Consider the following 26,858-nt stretch of genomic DNA (forward strand, 5'->3'; position numbering starts at 1 on the left):
ATTTTTAAATTAATTAATAATGGCGCTTAGTTGAAAGAAATATTTTTTTAATTTACCATTAAGAAATAATATTTGTTTTCTAAAATATTAAGTAAATTTATTTTCTCTAATACGCAAAAGAGAATGCATTCTGCAATAAAACTTTCCAGTCAGTTTTTTTTTTTCTTTGTTTTCATTCTGTTTTGTCCGTTACAAATTCTAAATATATCTCAGCAGTTTTTTTTTTTCTAATATTTCCCTATTGGCCAATTAGGTGTGTTTACCTTGTCATTGGAGTGAGAGGTAACTGCGCATTATAATTCAAAAAATTAAACTGCCCTATAGACTTTCTTTTGTTTTAAAATCGCTTTAAACATAGCTATAATGCAAATTAATAGAATGTACCTTTTAATTTTTCCAAGATATTTAAAAGCCAAACTTACCTAATAGAAGAAAATTCATTGGAAATTAGTGTTATTTAATATTCTTGGGAAAATTACGCATATTCCTGGAATTGAGAATCAATTTCTATTGGTCGGAGTCTCTTTTCTCTCCCTACTCCTTTCTTTTAAGGGGTGGTAGCATCTTCAGATTCTTCAAGTCCGCTTAGCCGGCCGGCATATAGCCTGGGATAAATGAATGCCAGATTTCAATAAGTGAAGTAGTCTTTTTTTTTTTTTTTGAAAATTGTGTTTAATGCGGCGAGTTTTTTTTTAAAATCAATTTTTAAGATTTTTTTTTTTTTTGCAATATAATTAGTAGTGCAAACATGATGAAGTATACAATTCACACGATCATTTTACCTCACACAAATGTGCAGCCAACTTTTGTGCAACAAAAATTACCGTGGCCTCAACAACATGCGCTACAACAAGCGATAATTAATGCAAGACCAAATGAAAATGAAGCGGCGAAATTTTTTCCTCTTCATTTATCACTTGAAGATGAAATTAATAGATTATTAATTTCTGATGCTCGTGCGACAGCTAATTGGGGTTCAGCATGTAAACGTAAGTACAATTTTTCAATTTCTCGCTAGTCCACGTTTTTCGTTAAGAATCTTCATCATCGATATATCATTTTTTTTTGTCTACTTTCTACTTGTTTTTTATTTATTTTTTCACATTTATCGTTGTTTTCTTCATTTTATGCATATTTTGAATTTAAAATTTATTTTCTCCGCGTGTCAAATTTATAATCTCTATTTCTTCCGTACTTGTAATAATTGATTGTATTTTGTTTCTTTTAATTGTTTAAAAAAAAAAATTCGTCTAGTTTTTCTTAATTTTTTTTTTTGTGTATTTTAATCTAAAAAATAGTTTTTCCGCCTGTCAAATTGACATTTATTTTCTAACCTGATTTTTTTCCCGAAGCGTACATAGAAGAAATGATTATATTTTGTTTTTGTTTGTTAATTGTTTAGTATTTTATCAATTATAAAGTAAAAATTAGGAATTATCTGTAGATTATTAAAGGTCTTTTCAATTTCGTTGAAATTTGTCGAAAATAATAAATTTTCAAACAATTTAAATGGTAAATATATTATGTTTGATTTCATTTAGATTTAATTCGCAATGATAAACAAAGAATTGAATTAATATAGATAGATTATATTTCAATGACAAAAATCTAATTAAAAGTTAATAGCCTTAAAGTTTTGCAAAATTTATAGAACTTTTTATTTTCAAATATTCTGTAAAATTTTATAAATTGATAATTTTTATAAGAATAATTTTATTGTTTCATAATAAATTTTAAAGAGATTTGTAAATTTTTAGTATATGTAAGTAAATAACTTTCGCTTTTGTGTGTATTTACGTTTGAGAAGTTGGTGCGACAGAATCTATTTTGCTTTGTTTCCGTCGAATGCTAGAAAAAATTGGTACTGACCTATTTATCAGATGTAAACATATTCTAAAGTATTTTTTTTTTTTTTGTGTAATTTAATTTGTACCAGAGAATAATGCGAAAATTTTTTTTTATCTTCCACTGAAATCTGTTAAAATATTTTTTTTCTTTATAACGTCCGGATGAAAAAAAAAAATGTCATTATCTTAGTGAAAATTTATTTTCTACTATTATTTACAATATGAAATTATGAGTAATTTTTTGTGTGCAATTTAAAAAAAATTTTTAATATTTAGTAATTTTAATAGTTGACTTTTTCTTGATCAAAGAATATAGAAATAATAATAATAACAATGTGTAGATTACGATATAAACATATAATAACGAAATTGTGCATTATTTTCAAAATAAGTCAACTATAAAGTAATTTGAAATTTATCTTAATGTCTAAATGTTTATTATTTCGAAATGATCATATGTATGGAAAATTGAGATCCTATTTGTATTTCTAATCAGGATTTATTCCTTTAGATCAGATTTTGAAAATAAATATATATCTTTTCGACGAACTCGTGCGTTTAATTGATTGTTTATAAGAAATATTCAAACTTCACTGATTCACCAATATATATATATATATATACTCAGTATTTGTTATATTTTGAAAAATATCTTTCTAATTTTGAGAATAAATTTTTGTCAATTAACCCTTTTAATTATTTTCTTTTTAATATAAAGAAATACTGTTTTTTTTTTGTAATTGAGAAAGCAATGGTTTAAAATTTTTTTAGCCGATGTGATGGACGAATTTAGATCAAATGGGAGGGATTATGAATTCTTGTCTGACAATGAAGAGGACACCCCGAAACCTTTGCCAAGGAGGCGAAAAAATAAAAAACCACTTCCGACGGAATGTGTTTTTTGCAAAAATAACGGTGAACAACCGATGTATTACAAGAGTCATATTCTTAAAGATGGCGATGGCAAAGTCGTCTGTCCAATTTTAAGGTAATAAAATAATTATTCTTGTTGCTCTTGTGTTTAGAAACATGTGTTTCATTCTTCTATTTATTTTCATACTTTAGAATTTTATAAATTCATTTCTTAAAAATACCCTTTCTTTAAATTTGTCTGCAATAAAACGAAATTTTCCAGCCTAAAATTGGAAAATTCTATTTGCATTATTATATTGTATAGAGAGGCCCATGATCATAAAAAAGGGGTTTTGAGTTTACAAAAAAAAAAAAAAAGGAAAATAAATATGTGAATAATAAAAACCCATTTTTTTTTACAGAAGGTACCAATGTCCCATTTGTCAGGCACTTGGGGATGATTCACATACACTCAAGTATTGTCCTAAAAATCCAAAACCTTCCGGAGTGCCAATTGTTTCGGCATTGAAAACGTTGCGAAACAGCAGCGGAAAGAAAGGCCGGTCGAAATAAGATTTCAACGACATTCTTTTCTTCTCAAGTATTATTAATTATACGTTAATTATTAATAGAATTTAAGTTAATGCATTATAATCTTAATTGGAAAATTGTCTTACAAGTGTGCGCAATATTTTTCGATTTTCAAATGAAATTTAGAAATTTGAAAAATATTGGCATTTAGTCGACTCGTAAACAATTTTTTTTTATTCTCCAAAAATTAGATTAATTAATGCATTTAATTAATATATAAGTTGAGAAGTTATTTATCAAAAGAAAAAAAATTTATCAAGTTATATTCTCGAATTGAGATAAAAAAAAATGTTGCACGGCTTGATCATGTGTTACGGATTTTGATATATTTTGATATAATACGCCCATTATATATATATATATATACATATAAATTTGTCAATTTTTTGAATACCAAGTATTCAATCGTAAAAGAAAAAAAAAATCAGTTAAATTAAAAACAAAATAATTAAGTTTTTGAATGTTCAATTATTTTTTGCAATCGAAGTATTTGAAATTTTGATTTTTGACGATTTAAAAAAAAGAAAAACAAATTTCATGACAATGAACATTAACAAATTTTATTAAAAGAGAACAATAATCAAATGGCACTGAAATTTGACAATAATTCCTTGTATAATGTAAAAATTATTTATATTTTTATTTGATTACGAAACTTACTAATATTTCAATTATAAAAAAAGAGAAATTACATTTTCTAAAAATGCTAATTTTCTAATTAATTTTGAAAATTTATATTTTGCAGGTTCAAAGTATTAAAAAAGAAATTTTTTTTCAAATAAATTAAAAACTAATAAAATTTTCTTTGTCATATATTAACAAAGAATAAAAAAAATTACAAATAATTTCCCATTAAATAGCAAATTTTCATTCAAAGATCAAATCTTGATTAAAATTTAAATACATAGTGAAATAAATAGATTTAAAATAATTTATAATTTTGAAAATGAAAGTGCTTTTTGATATTTTTTAATATGCATGAATTTTCTGTTTTTTTTTCTTTTTAGTTAGATGTCGAAAAAATCTATACTAAAAAGGTTCTTTTTTTTTTTTTACTTTAATTAATGTGTGAAAGAAGATATATACTAATTAAATAATAGATCATGTACTTATTTCATTAAGAAATAATAATTAAATTGTTTCTAATTATCCATTTAATCATGAAAAATTACAGAAAAAAAAATTAATAATAATTTATAAAATAGAAAAACGATTTAAAACCCATAACAAGATAAAATATGAAAATGTTTGTCAGTGACCAGTTTCATATTTCCATTTTATTTTATTTCTCGGTTTCGAGACTTATAGCAGATAAAGATTTATGATTCTCAAAATGTCTTTAAAGACGAATTTTCAGTACATTGGAGGTCATCCAAACAATATGTACTGTAGGTAGGACAGTTTATTTACATTTTAAACCATAAATGGGGTTCTGATTTCTTTCCACGTATTAGGAGCATATGCCTTTTTGACTTATTTAAAAGTTTGACATTTTTTTTTTGTTTTTTTATTTCTCAAAAATGTGTGAAGTTAATTTTTTTTTTTTTTTTTTTTTTTGGTTTCAAATAGAAGAAGAGAAAGAAAAATTTACACATTTATAACTTAACACAATGTCATGTCCGTGCAACTAAATAAATAAAATAATAAAATGCATATTCAACTAATTTGTACAAAAAACAAAAAGAAAAATTTTTATTTAAAAATTATATATTTTTTTTCTTTTATTAATTATCGGCGATAAAAGTAAATGAAAAATATTTATTTTTTTTCAAATTTTTCTTTTTTGACATGTCAATTATTTGATATGTATTTTCATGGTATATATATATATTGATAAGATAATAATTATTAATGTATAATGAAAGTTTTACATTGAAAAAAAAAAAATAATAATTTACGAAATAATGAAAACAAGAAATCGAATATAATTAATTATAACATTTTCTATATTTCAATTTGCAGTTTAATGCTCAAAACAGAATTGTATAAAATTTAATCCTCTTCACGTTTTTTGTATCAATATAATTAATATATAATTATATGGGTACGATTTTATAATCGCCTTTTACTTTGATTTTACAATTTCTTTGTACGTCGATATTAACTTTTTGATTATAATAATTATATACCTCAATGTATTTTGTCTTTCGTTTAAATGATGAATGTTTAAATAATGAATATTTAACAATAAAAAAAATTTTGTACATTATATTTGACTTTTCATTTAGTTTTTTTTTTCCTTTCAATATATTAAATGAATTTCCGCTAAAACTAAAACTTTTTATTGGAAATTAAATTTTAATTACTATTATCACGTGTTTTTTTACATTATACGATTAAATAAATGTAATCGATAATGTAGCAATATAAATTTTTTAATGTGAACAAATTATTACGTTTATATCAGAATGAGTTCATGTAAATAGATTCGCGGTAAATGTGTTTATAAATTCTTTGCCAAAGATAATAATGCGAATAATGTCCGCATAGGTATGACATAAAAAAAAAGGGTTTGTCAGTTTCCATCAAGTTAGTTTACAGAAAAGTTGTAGAATTTAATATTGCTATTTTATTTTTAATTTCGTTAAATTAAAATAAAATAGCAAATATTTATAACAAAGAGAATTTATTTCTATAAATATTGATTTCTATTTTATTTTTCTAAATTTTTACAAATGTTTATTATAAATATTACAATGAGAAGAAACGAAACATTCGGAAAAAAATGTAATAATTGGCAAAAATGTGCCAGGTACGAATATTATAACAGAGAGTAATTATCTCAGCTAGGTTTTAGATTAGAGGGAATATGTGATCAACGAGACGTGTCGACGTTAGACAATATACATATATATATCCAATATATGTTGATCTGATTTGGCATATATGTATTCTTTATAAAATTCAAGGGATTACCAAACATCCGACATAGTTTATAAAAGGCATCAGCATCCTCAAAATTACGTCATATTGAAACAATGACTTCGAGTGGCATGTTGCGATTTTTTTTACTAATGACAATATTAATGATAAACGATGTTAGTTTAGAAGATGAACAACAAATTTCAGAAACAAATTTAACATCTTTTGATCCAAATCTTTATCCACCGGTTGAAGGCGACTTAAGATTTGGCGGTTCTTCAGGATTATTTTTTCTCCATTTATTGAAACACAAACTTTATAAATTAAAACAATTGGAAAAAATTCAAACCACCACCACTGTTGGTCCACCTGGATGTATTTGTGTTCCCTACTATCAGTGTGATATCAATAATAATATCATTCTCACCGGAATGTTGGGACCTCTCGATGTTCGGTATGTATTAATTTTTTTTTAGAATTAAATTCTGTAAAATTAAGTATATTTTTTTTCAGATCTCGTCAATGTACTGGAAATTTTGAAGTTTGTTGTTATTTGAGAATTGTGTCAACCACAACTACATCAACGCCACCGCCGACAATGACTCCGGCACCAACACCAGCTCCAACGCCGGCACCAACACCAGCGCCAACTCCGGCACCAACGCCAGCGCCAACACCGGCACCAACACCAGCGCCAACTCCTGCACCAACTCCTGCACCAACACCAGCGCCAACTCCGGCACCAACTCCCAGACCAACTCCGAGACCAACGCCACCGCCAACAATGACTCCAAGACCAACTCGTCCACCAACGGTACAACCAACATTTTTCCCACCCAATTATTGCCTCTGCGTTTATACATTTCAATGTGTAAACGGTTATATTGTTGGCAATCCAATAACCACTTATCCCGGTACAAATCCATTAAATCCATTGAATCCAAGACAAAATCAAGTTTGCCTTTTACCTAATCAAATTTGCTGTAAAGTTTTTCCCTATCCAAATATACCAACAGGCGCAGCACCTCGTCCTTCTCCAATTGCAACTATACGTCTACCATCATTGGATCCACGACCAAATACACTTGCCATGAATTCACCAACTCTACCCACTTGGCCTCAAGTTCAAAGTCAAATTTCATCTGAACAAATGAATTTTATGCCAGGACAAACGTGCATTTGCATTCCGAATATACAATGCAATATTCTTGGTTATATTGCAATAAGTGGCACTGGTAGTTTTAATCCACTGTTCAGTACGGGTACATTGGTTCCAGTTGGAAGTTTTTGTCCAAATCTTCATGAAACATGTTGCAAAGTTATTTTCACACAATCAAAACCACAATTACTCTCTGCTGATAATATGCAAATTAATAATCAGGATGGTATTCTATTTTCTGGAACACAGGATGCATGTAAATGTGTTCAATCATCGATTTGTCCTGGGGAAAATGTTGTCTATCAAGAAGGATACGAGGGAATTGATGCTGGTTTTGCATTATGTAAAAATGAAGGTGAAGTTTGTTGCAGAATCATTGGTGCATCAACTATCGCTACTGCTACTGTAGCAGGAAATAGTGTATTTTTTGATAGTCAATGTGGATTTTCGACTAATATTTTTGCACCAGGTAATATTTTTTTTTATTTTTTAACTGACAATTTCATTTATTTTTTGGATTGAATAATGATTTTTGGAGAGTTTCGAACTTAAAACTGATTTTTCGTATCGAAGAATTGTTTTTTGTAGTGGAAAATAATTTTCCAAATGAATAAATTACTTTTTGAATTGGAAAATAATATTTCTAGCATTGAATAATCATTCTTTGAACTGTAAATCATTTTTTTAGATTAAAAAATAATTTTCTCTAATGAAAAATCATTTGGTGTATCTAAAAATCATTTTCGAATCAAAAAATTGTTTATCGAATTAAAAAAATCGTGAATTGAAAAATCGGTTGTCGAACTTAAAACTGATTTTTCGGATTAAAGAAAATTTATTTTTGAAGTACAAAATAATTTACTTTCTGAAGTGGAAAAAAAAAATTTCTAGCATCGAATAATCATTTTCCAGATCGAGAAATAATTTTCCCTACTAAAAAATCATTTGGTTGATCAAAAAATTGTTTATCGAATTTTAAAAGTATTTTTTGAATCGAAAAATCGTTTTTCGCACTGAAAAATGATTTTTCAAATAAATAAATTACTTTCTGAATTGGAAAATAATATTTCTAGGATTGTATAATCATTCTTTGAACTGTAAATCATTTTTTTTAGACTAAAAAATAATTTTCTCTAATGAAAAATCATTTGGTGTATCTAAAAATCATTTTCGAATCAAAAAATTGTTTATCGAATTAAAAAAATTATTTTGTGAATTGAAAAATCGGTTTTCGAACTTAAAACTGATTTTCCGGATTAAAGAAAATTTATTTTTGAAGTACAAAATAATTTACTTTTTGAAATGTAAAAAAAAATTTCTAGCATCGAATAATCATTTTCTAGATCGAGAAATAATTTTCCCTACTGAAAAATCATTTGGTTAATCAAAAAATTGTTTATCGAATTTTAAAAGTATTTTTTCAATCGAAAAATCGTTTTTCGAAATGAGAAATGATTTTCCAATTTGAAAAATTACTTTCTGAATTGGAAAATAATATTTCTAGCATTGAATAATCATTCTTTGAACTGTAAATCATTTTTTTAGACTAAAAATTAATTTTCTCTAATGAAAAATCATTTGGTGTGTCTAAAAATCATTTTCGAATCAAAAAATTGTTTATCGAATTAAAAAAATCGTGAATTGAAAAATCGGTTGTCGAACTTAAAACTGATTTTCCGGATTAAAAAAAATTTATTTTTGAAGTACAAAATAATTTACTTTCTGAAATGGAAAAAAAATTTTCTAGCCTCGAATAATCATTTTCCAGTTCGAGAAATAATTTTCCCTACTGAAAAATCATTTGATTGATCAAAAAATTGTTTATCGAATTATAAAAGTATTTTTTGAATCGAAAAATCGTTTTTCGAACTGAGAAATGATTTTCCAAATGAATAAATTACTTTCTGAATTGGAAAATAATATTTCTAACATTGAATAATCATTATTTGAACTGTAAATCATTTTTTAAGACTAAAAATTAATTTTCTCTAATGAAAAATCATTTTCGAATCAAAAAATTGTTTATTGAATTTTAAAAGTATTTTTTGAATCGAAAAATCGTTTTTCGAACTGAGAAATGATTTTCCAAATTGAAAAATTGTTTTTCGAACTTAAAATTCATTTTCCATGTCGAAATATCGTTTTTGGAATTGTAAAATATTTTTTTATGCTATTAGAGGGAAACTAATATTGTAAATTCTATTTGTAGAGGAACCTTTTCCAGTAACTTCCGGAAGAACATATTTTGCAGAATTTCCATGGATGGTGGCCATTTTACTTCGATATTTTGGACGAGATGATGCATTTCTTTGTGGAGGATCGATGATTAATTCTAAAATTGTACTCACCGCCGGACACTGCATTCAAAAGTAAGTCTTTTTTTTTTTGTTTCAAATTAATTAATTAATTAATTATGATTTTCTATTTTTAGTCGGAGTGTTAGCAATTTAATCGCTCGTTTTGGAGAGTGGGATACAAAGACAATTGAAGAGCCATTGCCTTTTCAAGAGATTGAAATAGAGACAGTGATTATACATCCAGATTTTTTTAACGCTGCATTATATCATGATGTGGCAATATTACTTTTGAAAAAGGCCGTTACTTATTCGATTAACGTAATGCCAATATGTTTAGCATTTCAAGAACAAGAATTTAGTTCTGGAACAAGATGTTATGCTACCGGATGGGGTCGTAGTGCATTTGGTAAGAAAATCATCAAAAATTATCATTTAATTATATATTTCAATATTTCTTAAGACACGCATAATTTCAAGGTATCTAATTTAATAATATCGGTAAAAACAGAATTTTTTGTTTACAACTTTCCAATTTAAAATTTTATTTACTTTTTTTTAATATTATATAACAATATTACTTAATGTAATTAAAAATTTCAATATGTATCGAAAGAGAGCTTTTTAATTATGTAAAATTTTGATTTTTAATTAAGGTTCTGATGGCGAGTATCAATCGGTTTTGAGAAAAATTGATTTGCCATTAATTGATAATGAGGAATGTCAAAATCGTTTGCGAAAAACGAGATTGGGAGAATATTTTATACTTCATGGAAGTTTTATTTGTGCTGGAGGAGAAGGTAGTCGAGATACTTGCAGAGGAGATGGAGGAGGTCCTTTGGTTTGTCCAATGACCACGGGACAATATGTACAGGTATTTTTTTTTTAAATATAAAAAATTCTTGGAATTTACAAAAAAAAAAAATGAATTCAATTTCAAAGTTGTTGATAAATTTCTCAGGTTGGAATTGTATCCTGGGGTATAGGATGTGGTACACGAAATCCTGCAGTTTATGCAAGTGTCGCTAAACATAAATTATGGATCGATGAACAAATTGCTAATTACGGAGTATAAATTTTAATAATTAATTTATTTGCAATTAAGTGAGTTGAATCTAGTCCGCAATAATTTTTATAATAATTTATTTAAGAAAACGTTTTTATTTTTACGTATTCGATTTATAATTATATATTTATAATAATGCGTCAATAAGTAATGAAACTTAAATTCGATTTTCTGCGAAATTACGAAGAATATTTATAATAAATTAATTGTACGCTATTAATTTTGAAGGATAAAGGAAATACAAATAATATTATACTATAACGATTAAACTTGTTTCAGATAAGTGTTTATAATGTTTAATAATATATGCAAAATTTCAGTCGACTACCTTGACCTGCTCTTAATAAGTTCGGGATTTTACTTATATTTGCAGATTAATTTACAATTTTTAAATTAATTTTTTTTAATATTAAATAAAAATTTGTGGGAAAAAATTCTTTTTTTTCTATCTTATCTTCTTGTCACATTTTCTTTTTCTTTTTTAGCTTTTCTCGATTATGAATCACATTTTATAATTTAACGAAAAAAAAAGTAACCGTTCCGGAAATACCGGAAAGTTATATTTTTATTCAGAGATGTCAAGGAAAAATCACAATTCCTCTCGCGGCCTTTCCAAAGCTTCGAATAAACATTTTGTAGAGACACTAACGTCACGTGTTTAAATCGTCTTCAAGGAAGGGAAAGGATTCTATTCAACTGTATGTGCAAAAGTAGGGATGCCAATGATTTCAGATTGAACACTTAAAGAACTCAGTCCTCATCCAGGTCTCGGTAAAGACGCTTTAAGTCTTTTCCAAGTCAATCTTAGTTACTGGTGAGTAATCAAATTAAAATTTATTTTTTCTAAACAATAAAATAAATCTTACAATTCTTTTTAAAAATCACTTTTTATTTGATTTTTTTACTATTTTCCTGTAACTATTAAATTACTAATGTCTATTATGGGGAAAACAAATTTTCAAACATTTAAAAACAAATATTCATAAAAGTTTTTAATGAAAATAATTAGTTTCTAATTCTTATTCCGCTAATTAATTTTATATTTTAATTAAATATTTTTAATACAAAAAAAAAGGTGAATTATAAAATCATCAAGCATTGAGAATAAGAAGTTTGTATGAAGACTATTTTGATCTTGATAATTACGTACCGGTTTCCGACCGGTTTTCATCAATATAAAGTACGGTGTCATGTGCGATTTATACAATTATATTGCATTTTTTCAATGTCGTGAACATTTTTATCTTAATAATATTTTTTATTATAGAGAATTACTCAAGTTTTCTTTATTTCTAATTGAAATTAATGACAAAATATACCTCAATATTTCTACGTTGTATAAATAATTTAAAATCCAAATAAAGTTAAAAAATTAATTGAATTTTTCACCTTGTGATATTATTGTAAAAAAAGTATCACTAGGGGAAAATAATTTTTCAAAAAGTGGAAAACAAATTTCAAACGTAATTTTTATGAATGACGTATTATCAATGCGGAAAGGTGTTTTATTTATTGTGTGTGTATGTTATATTTCTGGATTTGACTACTTTTTTTTTTTTAATATTTTCAACGTTGTGAATTTTAAATTAGAATCATTTTCTGCTGAGTAATTTCCTTTTCCAATTAATTCAACTCATTGTTTTGTCTTTGTATTCAAAAACATGAAATTTTTTTTCTCAAACACCTATACAAGGTGAAACAAAATTAAGTTTCTATTACTCATTCAAATTATATTTTTTTATACGTACGGTGGGTAATTATTCATTTAAAGCGTAAATATTAAAAGTCGATTTCAATATATAAATATAAATTAATTAAATGTGTTTCAATGTAAATAAATTCATTGATTTGAATTTAAATTTAAATACAAATTCGATGTAATTAATTTAAACAATTTCAATTTAATTGTGGAGACAAAATTTTTGATGAAATAAATTTCTAAGTTTTATTTTGAAATAATTTTTTTTTTAAAAGTAGTGTTGAAATTTGTATGAGATTTTTTTTGCAGGTCGAGGTTACAAATGAATTACCTGCTTTAACCGGTGTTTCACAAAATTCGGGGATTTCCCTCTTAATTTACCTGACGCTCACGATCGAAGTCAGACTTTTTTTATGCATCTGTTGCTGAGTTCATTTCGTAGAATTTTTTTTTTATTTTTAGTTCAAATTAATTAATTTTATAATCCAAAACTAATATTTTTTTTTTGTACTTTTATCTAAATTATCTTTGTTTTTATTCTAATTATAAAATTGTCTAAAAAATTATTAAATCATTATTTGTTACTTTCACTGATAATGTGAGAATTTAAATATAAAGATTACGACATTTTTAGAGACATGCTCTCAAAGCGTCAAATGACCTTCTAATCTTTTATTTTGTCTGTTGAATTTTAAAATATTTCTTCGCTGATCAGTAAATTCTCAAAATTTAGAAAAAACGTTCTTTTTTATATACAAAAATTTTTTTTATTAAAATACTTTCAAAAAATAGAAATAATTTATTTTTGTAAACTAAAATTTTTTTTGTTTTTAATTGTTACGTTCGCAGATTTTAAGAATTTGGCTTTTTAATCAGTGAAAAATTTTCTTTACTACAATAGATTTAGAATTATATTCTCTTCGAATTTTTCCGTTTATTAAACTGTTTATCAGAAATTCAAATTACAAACATGAATTTTGAAGAATCACTTAATGTAAATTATGAAATTTTTTTTTATAATACATTAATGATTCTTTGAAAATTCTTATAATATGAAAAATGAAAAATAATGAACAATTTAATAAATTGTAAATTGACGTTTCCAGTTTTTTTTTATACAATTTATTATCGTTGATTTCATCATTTTGAAAATGATTTATTTTTTATTTTGCAGTCGTAAATTTTCAAACATGTGGTTCTTACGTGCCACGTCAATTTTCTTCCTCATTGGAATTTGTTCAGCAGCTCCTCAACAAAGTTCTGGTAATTTTATAATTTTAATTAATTAATAATTAATTTTCTTGAATTTCATTAGATATCAAAAATTTGACAAAATTGATTTAAATTATTTAAATTTATTTATTTTTTAGGTGGAAATTTGGATACATTAGTTGACAATGTATTTAATCAGGGAAAAGCTTCTCAACCAGCAACAAGTTCCACCGGTGAAAATGCAAATTTAGACGATTTAATTGACAGTGTATTTAATCCTAAACAAAATTTAGGAAATCCCACACCGACAACAATTCTTGGCACTGATACTCAAAAAAATAATAAACCAGATGATTGCGAATGCGTTCCTTATTATCAATGTCAAAATAATACAATCATAGACAATGGAATTGGAATTATCGATATTAGGTTTGTAATTGTTTTACCAAAAATAGTAAATATAATTTATTAAATATTTAATTAAATTCTTTTCAGAATTCAAGGAGTTTGCGAAGCGTATTTAGATATATGTTGCAAAATTCCCGATGTCATTAAAGATCCAAAAGATAAAATCACACCACCCCCACAAGTTCGTAAGGGTTGCGGTCAACGTAATCCAGACGGTGTTGGATTTCGTATAACTGGCTATAAAGACAATGAAGCTCAATTTGGCGAATTTCCATGGATGGTGGCTATTTTGCGAGAAGAAGATTTTAGTAATACTGGCCAAAAAGTCAATTTTTATCAATGTGGAGGCGCTCTTATTCATCGACAAGCCGTTCTTACAGCCGCTCATTGTGTCAATGGGTAATTGAAAATTTAAATTTGCCTTATTTCAAAGATAAATATTCAATTTTATTTTTTTTTTTTAAATGTTTCTCTTATTTTATTTTGTAGAAAAGAAGCAAGTTCATTTAAAGTTCGTGCCGGTGAATGGGATACACAAACGAAAAATGAGATATATCCACATCAAGATCGTGAAGTTCAAGCCGTTGTTGTACACGAGGGTTTCCATTCAGGAGCATTATACAATGATTTTGCTCTTTTAATTCTTAAAACGCCGGTTGATCTTGCAGAAAATGTTGATGTTGTTTGTCTTCCTAATGAAGGTGATGAATTCGATGGAGCACGATGTTTCGCAAGCGGTTGGGGCAAAGATGTTTTCGGTGTGTAATAATATTCATAAATTACAAAACAATTTTTCATAAAAAAAAAAAAGAAACAAAAATAATAATTAAAAATTAACGACAATTATTATAAATTATTAACAATTAAAAATTAAATAATTTTAGGTAAAGAAGGAAAATATCAGGTTATTTTGAAAAAAGTTGAATTGCCAATAGTGCCACATAATACATGTCAAAATTCATTGAGAAACACGAGACTTGGGAAATATTTTAATCTCCATCAAACTTTCATATGTGCTGGCGGAGAAGGAAAAGATACTTGCAAGGTATTAAATAATTCGAAAAATTAAATTTTTATTAATTTTTCAAAAAAAAAAAAAGTAAAATAGAAATAAATAATATTTAAATTTTAGGGTGACGGAGGAAGTCCTTTGGTTTGTCCTTTGTCTAATGATCCAAGTCGATATGTTCAAGCAGGTATTGTTGCCTGGGGTATTGGTTGTGCGGAAAATAATGTTCCTGGAGTTTATGCAAAAATTGCAAGTGCACGTCATTGGATTGACGAACAAATTGTCTACTATAATTTAGATCGATCCAGTTATCAATATCAGCCATAAAAAAAATGTTCTCTTCAAAATTTGACTTGAAATTTCAAATTATCAATTAATTTCAATGATTTAAAAAAAAAAAATTCAAATTAACGAGAAAACAAATTACGAAGACTGTAAATTTAGATGCAATAAACTAAAAAAAATTCCTCTCTTATATTTAATATAAGATTATCATTCTCATCTTCTATCATATTTATCTACTATATATCAACATTTGATATTTTTATAAAATTCTAAAAAACAGCTCAAAAGCTTTTTTATTATAAATTTACAATAAGTAACAGAAACTTATTGTGTATTTTTGTAATTTAATTCATAAATATGTATAATGTTATAATTAAAAAATTGAAATATACCTTAAGAAATTAAAAAATATACAATTGTTTTTTATTTATGTTGTCTAAATAAACAAATTTATTTAATTTTAAAAATTTCAATTATTTTATTTTAATGGTTTATTTCATTATTACAATATTTATCTCCATATTTTAAAACTAAATTTAAATTTAGCATTTTTCAATAAGTAATAACTGTCGATTTAAATTTGTCAAAAAACCGTCAATTCAAATTTAAATAAAAAAAACACTGCCATTATAAATTTTTCTTCAATGGAAAAAATCTATTTTTCTTTTTATTTAACAAAATAAAGAAATTCAAAAACGTATTTTTATTCTCTAAATAATACAACGTCGATTAAATAATTGTAATAACAATTTAATGTTTATTTTACAGAAATAATAATTATCTACAAAAATTCTTTAACTCCTCAAAAAAGACGGCACTGAAAAGGTGTATTTCCTAAGTACATCCCTGAGAGTACACACCAAGTTTTATTTCACATGTGAATAACAATATTTCAAACATAATAGAATCAAATATACACTTTCTTTTTATTGTTTATCTGCTTCTAGTTTTATTTACAAAAAAATATAAACAAAATCATTTAATTAACAGAAATATTAAGAAAATAACTTCAAAATAATAAAATTGCCGTGAAGTTCGCAACTAACGATCAGTCCTACTCATTGCTCTCATTGTTTACATTTCAAGACATTGTATTTTAATTTATTCATCATAAAAAACTTAATACCATTGTAATTTAAACATTTTAATTGCATTAAATTCAATTTTTAGGAATTTTCTTTAATAAAAAATTAATTTTCACAGACAAAAATATAAAGATTTTAGTTTTGTCGTGTGGCAACACTGCTATCGCCAGTTCGATAGTGCAAACGGCGCGTGATGCACTTCATTATAACAAAACTTTATGTTGCCTGCTATGGTTGCGGTTGCGCTCTCTCGTATAAAGTCGCAGTTTTTTTGTTGTCTTATGTGATAAATATTTACACATTAATTGTGAGTGAATAGCGAATAATTATTGCAAATATTGTTATACATCTATGATTATAAATTAGATGAAAAGTTATTATTGATAAAACGAATAAATAGTCGTGTCATGCACGTGTTTAGACTGATCGTCAATCAGTATTTTTTTTTTGGACTTGATTATTGCCAACAGTAAGTTTTAAAAAGGAAAGATTTAATACATTAATGTTATTTTCATATTCACAAAATGCATTTATATAATGTAAATTAAACAAAAAGATTTGCTATTTAGTTACACTTCATCCATTGATATTGCAGACGTCTTATGAGAAGAACAATGGATCGGATCAACCAATCTGCGTAGACATCATGCAAATTCCATTCTGATGAAAGAGATAAGGTATTTATGACTTCTAAGAATTCGGCAGTTTATATTATTTTATCATTACACTAAAGTTGATCTAATTAATCAATTTTTGCATGTAAATTATGTACATAGTTTAAAAAAATAGGTTAATTAATTGACAGGTGCATTTTTGTTTATCATTGGTAAATTATATTTCTTTGTCTCAAATTTTTATTTTCACTCAACAATGTTAATGTTACATTTTTTATGAATTTTTCTATTAAATGTTATTTATTATTTAATCTAATAATTTACAAGTATTTATTATTATTGACGGTTAATTAACCTATTTTTATTTTCTAATTAAATAGTTGATTTTTTTTTTACAATTTATTTATTTTTAAGTTAAAAATTTCACCTATGTTTGTGTATTTTTTTTTTAAATTCTCTAAAACTAATTGTTGAAGGATCAAATGTGGCTTTAAAATTCGCATTAGTAAATGAAGACCATGACGAAACATAGAATTATGGAATCACAAGGGAAGAAAATCAAGAGAAAGGATTCGAGTGATTCTTCAGGGAAAATTTCATTAAAATACAAAGAGATTATAAAAAATCAGCCGATTGTACTTTTAGAAAAACTTGTGTGTGACAGTTCTTTAATTTCAAATACTCCAAACAAAGTGTCATTAAAATTAGTTTCAACGCCATCTCATTCACAGTTATCACAAAAAAAATTCAATAAATATCTCTCGTCTTCAGCACCGTCCACATCAAAAAAATATAAAGTTTCATCAAGATGTCAAAATTATTTAGAAAAAAAAGATCCTTTAAGCTTATCATTTATAAGCACTGAAGGTTCTTTAGATGAAGAACTTTCAAAATACGGTGGTGGCTTTGGGAAAAGTCGCTCAAAATTCAAAGGTACAGTGTGTACTCGTGATCCAATGCGATTAACGCCATGCTCCGATGCATGTTGTATTCAATTTTCAAATACAGATGACAAGAAGAAAAATAAAAAAGATTCAAATTCAAAGAAAATTTCAAAATCACAACCAACTTTTCATACCTCAATAAAAACAAAATTAAATTCAAGTCAAAAATCAACAACAGATTCAACATCTAAACAAAATAGATTAAAAGATGAAAAATCTAGGATAAATAAATGTGACACAAAAATTGACAATAATTTATTATCAAGTGATGAAAATAGTCAAGGCTCATTCACTTCATCGAATCGTGTAGCGATTTTTATGAAAAAGAAAAATCCCCCATCATCATCATCATCACAACCAACACAAAATAATAGTAATAATAATAATAATAATAATAATATAAATAGTCCTCTTAATTTTTATTTAACTCCATCAAATTCTTCAATAAAAAGCAGTAATAGTTGTAATACAAATTTATTAATAAATCGTGGCACAAAACAACGATCGGAATATTTTCCAAATTTATCTATTGATAATTTATGTCGAAGTGAAACAAAAACAAATTATCCAAAAGTTGTAATACCAAAGAAAACACAAACAAAAATGTTGGAAGCAGCGACTTTTCCCAAAACGAGTGGACCAAATATTGAAACTTCATTTAAAACAAAATTATTATATACACAGAGCAATATGTCATATGTAAGTCCATTGGGTTATCAAGAAAATGAATTGAGAATTACTCAAACAGATAATAATAATAAAATGGAAAATTATCAAAAAATTAAAGAAAATCACATTTTTCCTCACACAAGTTTTAATAATCAAAATGTCAATTATCAGGAGAATAATTTTCTTATGAATAATCAAATTGAAAATAGAATCACAACTAATGATATAGAAAATAGTTTCAGAAATTTAGCATTTGAGAGGATTCCTGAAAATGGTACATGTTTATCAGAGATGAAATTGAATGAAAATATTTGCAATTTTCAACAGGACAATGCTGTACCATCTTCTTCTAATAATGGTAATATTAATTTTTTTTTACACTTATTTTACAAATTTTTTTTTTTTTCAAACTTGATTACTAATCAATTTTTTATTGTTACAGATTTTCATCAACCGCGAGTGGAAGAAGCCCCATTTGTTAGTCAATTATCATATTCCGAGAGTCATGTTAGAGAATCATCATTATCGAATATTGAAAAAGAGGAATTTTTAATGGAAGACTTTAATTTTCCAATTTTGTCTTTTGATAAAATAATTAATACAATTGATCACAGTATTGGAATATCTAATTCGGAAAATAATTTACAACCACCACCATCATCGCCAATGACATCGTCACAAAAGAAGAATATAAAAATCAAAGATATCGAAACAATACCATCTAATTGTATTCAAATAATACCAAGATCAAAACCTATTGTAAAAACAGAGAATAATTTATCACAAGAAAACAATGATTCAATAAAAAATGGTTTAAATGGTGAAAAAGAAAAAGTCGCAATTATTAATATACAAAATTTGGAACAATTACGTAAGGATGAAATAATACATAATCAAGATTTATATGATTATAATATTATTGGAGAGGAATTAATAAATAATTATTTGCCAACAACACAAGATGAACATGCTCTTGTTAATTCAAGTATTGTCGATCCTAATAATGATTTATTACACTTATTCTGTGATGATTTTCTCAATGGGGATATTGTCAATAATAATGGTAATAATAATGAAAAATCAAATCAAATTTCATCAAATTCACTCGATATAAAAGTACCATTTTCAGTGGAACCTCTTCCATCTTCATCAAACGAAGTATTACATCTTTACGATCCAAGTGGTCGTTCATGTGTAATTCCCGTGACCAATGAATTTAAAGAACCATTACAAAATTTAAATACATCGAATGAAAAAATAAACAATGAGAATAACGATGATTGTCAACGAAAACGAAAATGGTTCGATAAAAAGAGAAAATGTCATTCGGAACCAGGTGCAAAAAAAGTGAAACTAAATAGACGAAAATGGTCTAGAACGTGTAATGAAAGCGATGATTTTACCGATACATCATCCGAAGTTTCAAGTTCCTGTACATCAAGTTTCTATGAGAATGATAATATCAATAATACTTCTCACGATAATTTGGAATCGTTAAACATAAATCAAAATGAACACAACGATGAAACGAAATTAAATCCAAGCATCGTCACTAATACTTTGCCAATTGAAATAAATCAGAAAGAAATTGAAACAAATTTAATAATTGAAAAAAATATTGAAATTCAAAAACATGAAGTTGCTGTAGAAAAATCGCTGGTCGATCCCGAACCGCAACCAGAGCCAGAACAAGAAGAATTGAAAATTCCATTAAATCATGTACATGAGAAAATTAGATATTCACCGTCTCGTTTACAATTAAAACAAAATGACAAACCACCACTCGAAAGGAAAAAGAAGAGAAAACGAAATTCCAAATTTTCACCAACTTCATTTTCAAGTGACAGCAGTTCGGATGATGAATATGGATGTAATAAGGGAAATTCATCATCAGACGATGAACGTGAATTAGAAGATAAATTGAAACGACGTTTTCAACAAGAATTGAGCCACATTCAATCGGGAACAAATAATATCGATAATAATGATAAAGAATCATTAAAATCTCTAAACAGTCCAATGAAAGATGATCAAAAAGAAGACGATGCCATCTCACTTTACGCTTCACCTTCGCTAATGGATATATCAAGGCAAGCTTTCTTTTTTAATTAAAATAATAGATTTTGATAAAAAAAAATAAGTTTTCAGACTTCAAAGCCTATTTTTTATTTAAAATTCTACAATTTCAATAATAATTTTCATTGTCGAAATATTTTAATTATAATTTTCCTTATTTTTATTTATTTTGTTTTGTTTTAAATAGATGTACAACTCCATTACCAGACAGTAGAGCGACACAGAGTGATTTTTCCAATAACGATGATTCATTTTGGGATGCTTATATGCATAAACAAGAGGTTGAACTTGAATGTGATTTGAAAAGATATCGAGAGCGATGTAACAATGAAAGAAATAAAGAAAATGAGACGAAAGATAAAGAAAAAATGAAACAAGAAGATTTATTTACAAGACCAGTGAGAAATATAGGTAAAACGAATTCTAATGTTCGAATTAATAATATTAAATCTAGACTTGGAATGTCCTCAACTTCAAATGTTAATAATTCAAAAACACAGAATAGTATTCGAACTAAAATTGAAGCGCCATCAACATCAAATAATAATGATAGATCAACTATCGTTAAAACTAAAATTGAAGCACCAAATAATAATAATTCTCATGGCAATAATATTAAATCTAATATTGAAATACCGTCTACATTAAATACTAATGTAAATAATTTTACAACCAAAATATCAGCAGAACAAAACTTTGATGTACCTTATTTATCGAGATCATTTAATGGCCTTTGTTATACTTTTTTAATTCGTGGACAATGTATAAGAAATTTGTGTCCTTTTGAACACAAGGTAAAAAAATACTCACTTTATTAAAAATATTATTATTAAAAATATTATTATTAAAATAATAGAATTTCAATCAAATAATTATAAATAATTAATATTGTTACAGATTCCAGAGCGTCTTCAATATTTTCCAAATGTACCGGAACTGGCAGTATACAATCTAATGAATGATTGTATTATCAAAAAATATCAATATTATCTATTGAATGTTTATACAATTGTCATGTCAAAATTTAGTTATTATATTGCATTGAAATTTTTTAATGACATGTTAGATTTACATTTGATAAATGTACCATATTTAGAGAGTACTATTGAAATTTTAAAACAAAAATTAATTCCACTATCAACAATAGTTCATGATTTGCTGAAAATTATACCAATTAATAATATTTTATTGAAGACATTATTTGTATTTGCCGATCAAAAATCATTGCCAAATGAATATTGGGAGACAATGAGAAATTTTATTTGGAAAACAGGATTAACGAATGTTATACTTGAAAAAATTTTACATCAATGTTTAAACGATAGTCAAAATATTGAACGTATTAATGAGGTGTATAAAGTTTTTATTGATAATCATTTAAATGAAAGAGTGAATAAAGAATTATGGGTTGGTTTCTGTAATGTTCTATATTTACATTTAAATGAAAATTCAATAAGACAAAATGTTGTTCACAATGAACCAATTATTAATGATATTGCATCGCCCGATTTAAATTATCAGACTCCTGTTCATGAGCAAATTGAATTAAATCATGAAAATGTACAGGAATCTATTGTAACGAATTCTGAAACTATCCAGCAACCAATTGAGACGAATTTAAAAAATGACAATACTTATTCAGTGTCGCGTATTGGTAAGTTTAAAAAAAAAATTGATTTATTTTGTCACAAAATTTTGATAGAAATTCATTGTAAAAATATTAATATATTTTTTTTTTGTTATTCTTAACGAAAAGTTAATGGAATTTTGCATTTTTTTTTTAGATTTAACACCGCAAAAACCGAATCAAAGGAATGAAGATCTTTTTTGGAAATTTTATGATCGTCTTGAAAGTTTAAAACGAGGTCTACAACATAATGATTACAAGTATGTCGTCAATATTCTCAAAGAGTTTGTCGGTGAACATGCAACTGAGAAGAAAACTATATTCAGCCGACACTGTCATCATGTATTATGTGAAGAAATAAATAAATCTAAAACACACGTTGAAAACGTCATCAAAATTGCAGGTAAAGAAATATTAGACTATACTTATAATATACAATTTCCTACCAAAGCCATTGAGACACTTCCAATTGACAATGATTGGACTTATCATACATTGGATGTCAGGTCTATATTAAATCGTCATAACTCGCAAAATTGAAAGCAAATCAAAAAAATTACGATTTTTGGATTAAAGAAAATAAAATTATCAAATGAACATTTTCATCTTTTTTTTTTTTAAATTAAACTTAAATGGAAATTATTATTTTTTTTTAATTTCTCATGAAAAAACTAAATATATTTTCTATAAAATTCTTAAATTTCTTTTTTTTTTATACATATTGTTCAGAAAATATACAAAATTATTGAATATCTCGAAATTATAAGAATTTCAGAATGAAAAAAAAAATATACACATATTTTACACCCTAAGCTAATTTTTGAAATGTAAGATTATTTTTTAAATAAAAAAATTTTTTCTGAAATTTACAAATATTTTAGATATTTGATCATTTTTTTGTTTTCTGAATAATATGAATTTAATTTTATTGATTTACGTATGATTCTCTGTGAGAATTATTTATATAAACACATTCTGAAAAAGAAAATTAATCGTGGGACAATTTAATTTTCTTTTTTTAATCCATAAATCAATTATCAATAAAGATTATTTTATTAAACAAAAAGAAATTGTTTTAAAATATTACATTTAATTTTGAATATTTCCTTAAATTGACAATTTTTTTGTTTCCAAATTAGATATTTTTTTTTTTATCTAATAAAGAGAAAATAAATAAAACTTTAATTTTAGGTTTAAAATAAGTTATAGGATACGTATTTAGATAAATAAAAAAAAAAAACTAATAATATGGTATTCTAAGAATAAAACAGTAACAAAAATCTTAGTTAATTATTTAAAGAAAAGAAGCGCATTTATCGTATTTTTATTTTTAAAATTTTATTGTACAATTATTATTCACTTTGAAAATGTTCTCAAAAAATTTTATTTTATTTTTTATGGAAAAAAAAATAATTTTTTTTTTTTTATATAAATAATTCATGACCACTTAATAACATATTTTGTTAGTTTTTTATATTTTACGCAATAAATTTCCCGGTATTTTTACAATTTAAGAAAATTATTATTAGTGAACTCAATCCAGACGTAATTTAAAAGTAAGAGTATAGAATTTAAGTTATATATAAAAAATAAATAATTAATGAAAATTAATTTCTATTGAAACTTATTTTCTTTTAGAATTTTGAACATATTTTCAGCATATGAAAATTATTTTTTTTTTGTTTGCTTTTGTGAGTACATAATTTTTGTTGGTTGAGAAAGAAAACCTGATTTCTAAAAAAAAATGTGTCGACTGTCTTCAAAAAAAAAGCAAGATGAAATTATGTATCAATATATAAGTTTAAAGACCTACGTACTTTTTACAATATACATTTTACGTCGTGTTAATTTTATGTAAATAATTATTATTATTCTTCTCAATCATGAAATTCACTTGTAATGTTATGCACTTAAACGAAAAAAAAAAACTGTATATTAGTTAAACACTTACACACACAAAAAAAAAATAATAATAAACGTTACTGATAAAAAAATTAAAATGATTTGGTGTTCTTTATTTATTGAAACCTAATATTTTCTCTTTTTGGACATTTCAGTCCAAGATGGAGAACTATCCAAGATGCGAGAAATTTTGTCACAACTAGGAACTAACGTCTTGATTGAATTAGCTGATCGGGAACTTTGGGTTTATGCAAATGAACTACTTAAGACGCTGCAAAAATATGAGCTATACAATAATAACGCTGGATTAACTCTACTTGCAGCTGAAATTTATTTAGCTAATCATTTCCTTTCGGAGGCTTTCTGGTTACTAAGAGGTAAATTTGATTTTTAAAAGTTCCGAATTTTTTATATTTTAATAAATTCATTGATATTTATTTTCTTATTAATATACAATTTTTTTTTTATTTCAATGTATTTTTTTAACGTTTCTTTTTTTTTTAATTGGAAATTAAATTACTCTTAATTATTAAATTCATTATTTTAAATACAATTTTTTTTTCGTTTCGCAATTAATAAAAAATATTTTTTTTACACCGCTTTTATTTCTATACAAAAATACAAATTCGTATATTTCAGAGAGTAATATTATTTTCACTAATTGTGCAAGTTGGAAAGTGAAGAGTAATAAGGAAGATTCACAACTTCGAATATCGGTAGTAACACTTTTATTGGAGGCATTATGTCAAAATCATGCGCAAGAGGCTTTTTTTATTTTCGATTTAATTCTCGGTGAACAACAATCAAATTCTTATCCAATAAGTAAGTGAAAATTCATCAAAATTAATTTTGTATTATAAATTAAAATTAATTTTTTTTATATTAAATAAAAATAAAATATAAAATAATTTATTATTAAAATTATTTTCAGATCTTACGCGAATTGTTGATAGGCTTATGTTGTCTTTACTTGAACAAGATCGAATGGACAATGTAATAAATTTTTGCAAAAAAGCAATGAGATATCATTTAAATTTTCACGATATCACTTATCGAACAATAATCACTGCACTTGTGCCAATTGATATTGATTTGGCAAGACAATTTTTTCAATACGCTTCTCATCTTGGTGTTTACACAACATCAAACGTAATAAATAATATATAATCTGTAATTTAATTTTGCAAAAATATAAATATAAAAAAATATTTCAAATCAATTTTTTTTCAGGCTTATCCTGTAACATGTGTGATAACAAATATGGATTGGTCGGAAGAAGAAATGTATTTAGTAATTTCGGAATTTCTACGAAAACTTTCTATGGATGCTGGAATTGCAATATCACATATTGGAAATAGGCAATTGTCGGCTTCTTTTGTATTGGAGGTAAGTTTAAAAAAAAAAATTAATTACGATATTCAAATTTTATTTAATTAGTATTTATAAATTATATTTTTATTTTTAGGCAATTCCTTCGAGGAAACAATTATACAATGATATTTCCGATGAAAACAATATTAAAACAAATGGAAAAAAATTGAAGAAAAGCAAAGCAATGTTGAAGAATATTTTAGAAACTCGATTTGATCCACCAATAACAATTGTCAAAAAGGAACAAGGTAAAATATGTAAAATAAATGGCGAGAGTCTTGTGACCTATTTGAAAGCTGGTCACATTAATAATTAATATCATCAGTGATATTAAATCGTTTAGTTTTTTTAATCTTAAGACGTAAATTATTTTTTTATCAAATCTTTTTAGACTGTATAAATCTCGGCGTAATAATTAAAACATTGCGCTGATATATTTTTTGATGGAAACAAAGAAAAGAAACATGTTCATGTAATTTTAAAACACAGTTTTTATTTTTGAAAGTTTCAATAATTGTACTATTTAGCAAAAATTTAAATATGCTAATTATATGTACAAATATTTTGTGATATAAAGCTTTCATATTCGTTCATAATTTTTAGAATTTAAAAAAAAAAAAGAAAGAAAAGCTGCTTGCTCATACATTTGATATTGTATTTTTAACATTCTTCTTTTTTTCATTTAAAAAAAAAAAACATATTTCTAAATACGAAATATAAATGTTTTATTTATGATTAAAAAAAAAATCATAATTATTTTTTAAGAGAAAGACGATTGAAAGCTTTATTGCCTTTAACTATTTTTCATATATAATAATTTTTGTTTCATTTTAAATAATTTATTTTTTTGACATTCCAGTGAGTCAAGTGACATTAATTTTTAATTCATTCGCAATTTAATTAACGATGATTAGTGAATTATTATTATTGAAACAAATTTACCTGGGGAAAAAATAAGGGTACAATTCCAAGAAATTTTGACAAATAGGTATAACTTTAATTATAAGTTGCTAAAATACAGTGTACAAATTAAATTTAAGCGTTTGATATATAAATTTATCTTTAAAAAAAAATTTTCTGTGCTCTAATTTCTTAAAACAAAAATTCTAAATTGTGTCACATAAGTATATAATAACAATAATGACAATATTAATCACAGTAACTTTTTTTTTTACATTCTAATGAATTCCTCAAACGTTGAATTCGTTAACAAAGAAACGAAATGTAAATTTTATAAAAGTAATTGAAATAATTAGTTTATAATTATTATTAATTAGCTTATAATA

The 26,858-nt window shown here is 25.3% G+C and overlaps 5 protein-coding genes across 10 annotated transcripts in view; all 5 read left to right on the plus strand.

The window, feature by feature from the left end:
- The window catches only part of LOC127283097 (AT-rich interactive domain-containing protein 5B-like), a 230,308-nt gene that overhangs the window by 88,205 nt on the left and 115,245 nt on the right, over positions 1 to 26,858 (plus strand). The window lies entirely within an intron of this gene.
- LOC127283105 (nanos homolog 1) lies at positions 519 to 4,846 on the plus strand. Of its 3 annotated transcripts, none has more exons than XM_051307789.1 (4): positions 519 to 635; positions 739 to 989; positions 2,619 to 2,835; positions 3,122 to 4,846. In XM_051307789.1, exons 1-4 carry the CDS (start codon positions 619 to 621, stop codon positions 3,270 to 3,272), a joined length of 636 nt encoding a protein of 211 aa, XP_051163746.1. In that variant the 5' UTR covers positions 519 to 618; the 3' UTR covers positions 3,273 to 4,846. The 3 variants fall into 3 exon arrangements, with proteins under 3 accessions (XP_051163746.1, XP_051163747.1, XP_051163748.1); XM_051307790.1 differs by having other exon boundaries at positions 537 to 635; positions 742 to 989; XM_051307791.1 differs by having other exon boundaries at positions 616 to 640.
- On the plus strand, positions 6,248 to 11,218 carry LOC127283101 (uncharacterized). Its single transcript, XM_051307782.1, has 6 exons — positions 6,248 to 6,606; positions 6,666 to 7,780; positions 9,521 to 9,680; positions 9,743 to 10,014; positions 10,262 to 10,479; positions 10,567 to 11,218. The coding sequence occupies exons 1-6, from the start codon at positions 6,269 to 6,271 to the stop codon at positions 10,678 to 10,680; spliced, it is 2,217 nt and encodes a 738-aa protein (XP_051163739.1). The 5' UTR covers positions 6,248 to 6,268; the 3' UTR covers positions 10,681 to 11,218.
- Positions 11,346 to 15,474, plus strand: LOC127283103 (phenoloxidase-activating factor 2). Of its 2 annotated transcripts, none has more exons than XM_051307784.1 (7): positions 11,346 to 11,485; positions 13,545 to 13,633; positions 13,741 to 14,011; positions 14,078 to 14,389; positions 14,480 to 14,748; positions 14,875 to 15,035; positions 15,123 to 15,474. In XM_051307784.1, the coding sequence occupies exons 2-7, from the start codon at positions 13,561 to 13,563 to the stop codon at positions 15,324 to 15,326; spliced, it is 1,290 nt and encodes a 429-aa protein (XP_051163741.1). In that variant the 5' UTR covers positions 11,346 to 11,485; positions 13,545 to 13,560; the 3' UTR covers positions 15,327 to 15,474. The 2 variants fall into 2 exon arrangements, with proteins under 2 accessions (XP_051163741.1, XP_051163742.1); XM_051307785.1 differs by lacking the exon at positions 11,346 to 11,485 and adding an exon at positions 12,751 to 12,769.
- Positions 16,556 to 26,760, plus strand: LOC127283096 (uncharacterized protein MAL13P1.304-like). Of its 3 annotated transcripts, XM_051307774.1 has the most exons (13): positions 16,556 to 16,838; positions 16,965 to 17,046; positions 17,460 to 18,954; positions 19,039 to 20,686; positions 20,860 to 21,466; positions 21,570 to 22,326; positions 22,457 to 22,702; positions 24,357 to 24,578; positions 24,841 to 25,023; positions 25,133 to 25,350; positions 25,432 to 25,587; positions 25,667 to 25,820; positions 26,432 to 26,760. In XM_051307774.1, the coding sequence occupies exons 3-13, from the start codon at positions 17,493 to 17,495 to the stop codon at positions 26,470 to 26,472; spliced, it is 5,694 nt and encodes a 1,897-aa protein (XP_051163731.1). In that variant the 5' UTR covers positions 16,556 to 16,838; positions 16,965 to 17,046; positions 17,460 to 17,492; the 3' UTR covers positions 26,473 to 26,760. The 3 variants fall into 3 exon arrangements, with proteins under 3 accessions (XP_051163731.1, XP_051163730.1, XP_051163728.1); XM_051307773.1 differs by lacking the exon at positions 26,432 to 26,760 and having other exon boundaries at positions 16,939 to 17,046; positions 25,667 to 25,907; XM_051307771.1 differs by lacking the exon at positions 26,432 to 26,760 and having other exon boundaries at positions 25,667 to 25,907.

The sequence above is a fragment of the Leptopilina boulardi genome, unplaced genomic scaffold (genome assembly GCF_019393585.1).
Source record: "Leptopilina boulardi isolate dan_hultmark-lab unplaced genomic scaffold, ZJU_Lbou_2.1 LbouV2_305, whole genome shotgun sequence".
Classification (NCBI taxonomy): Eukaryota; Metazoa; Arthropoda; class Insecta; order Hymenoptera; family Figitidae; genus Leptopilina; species Leptopilina boulardi.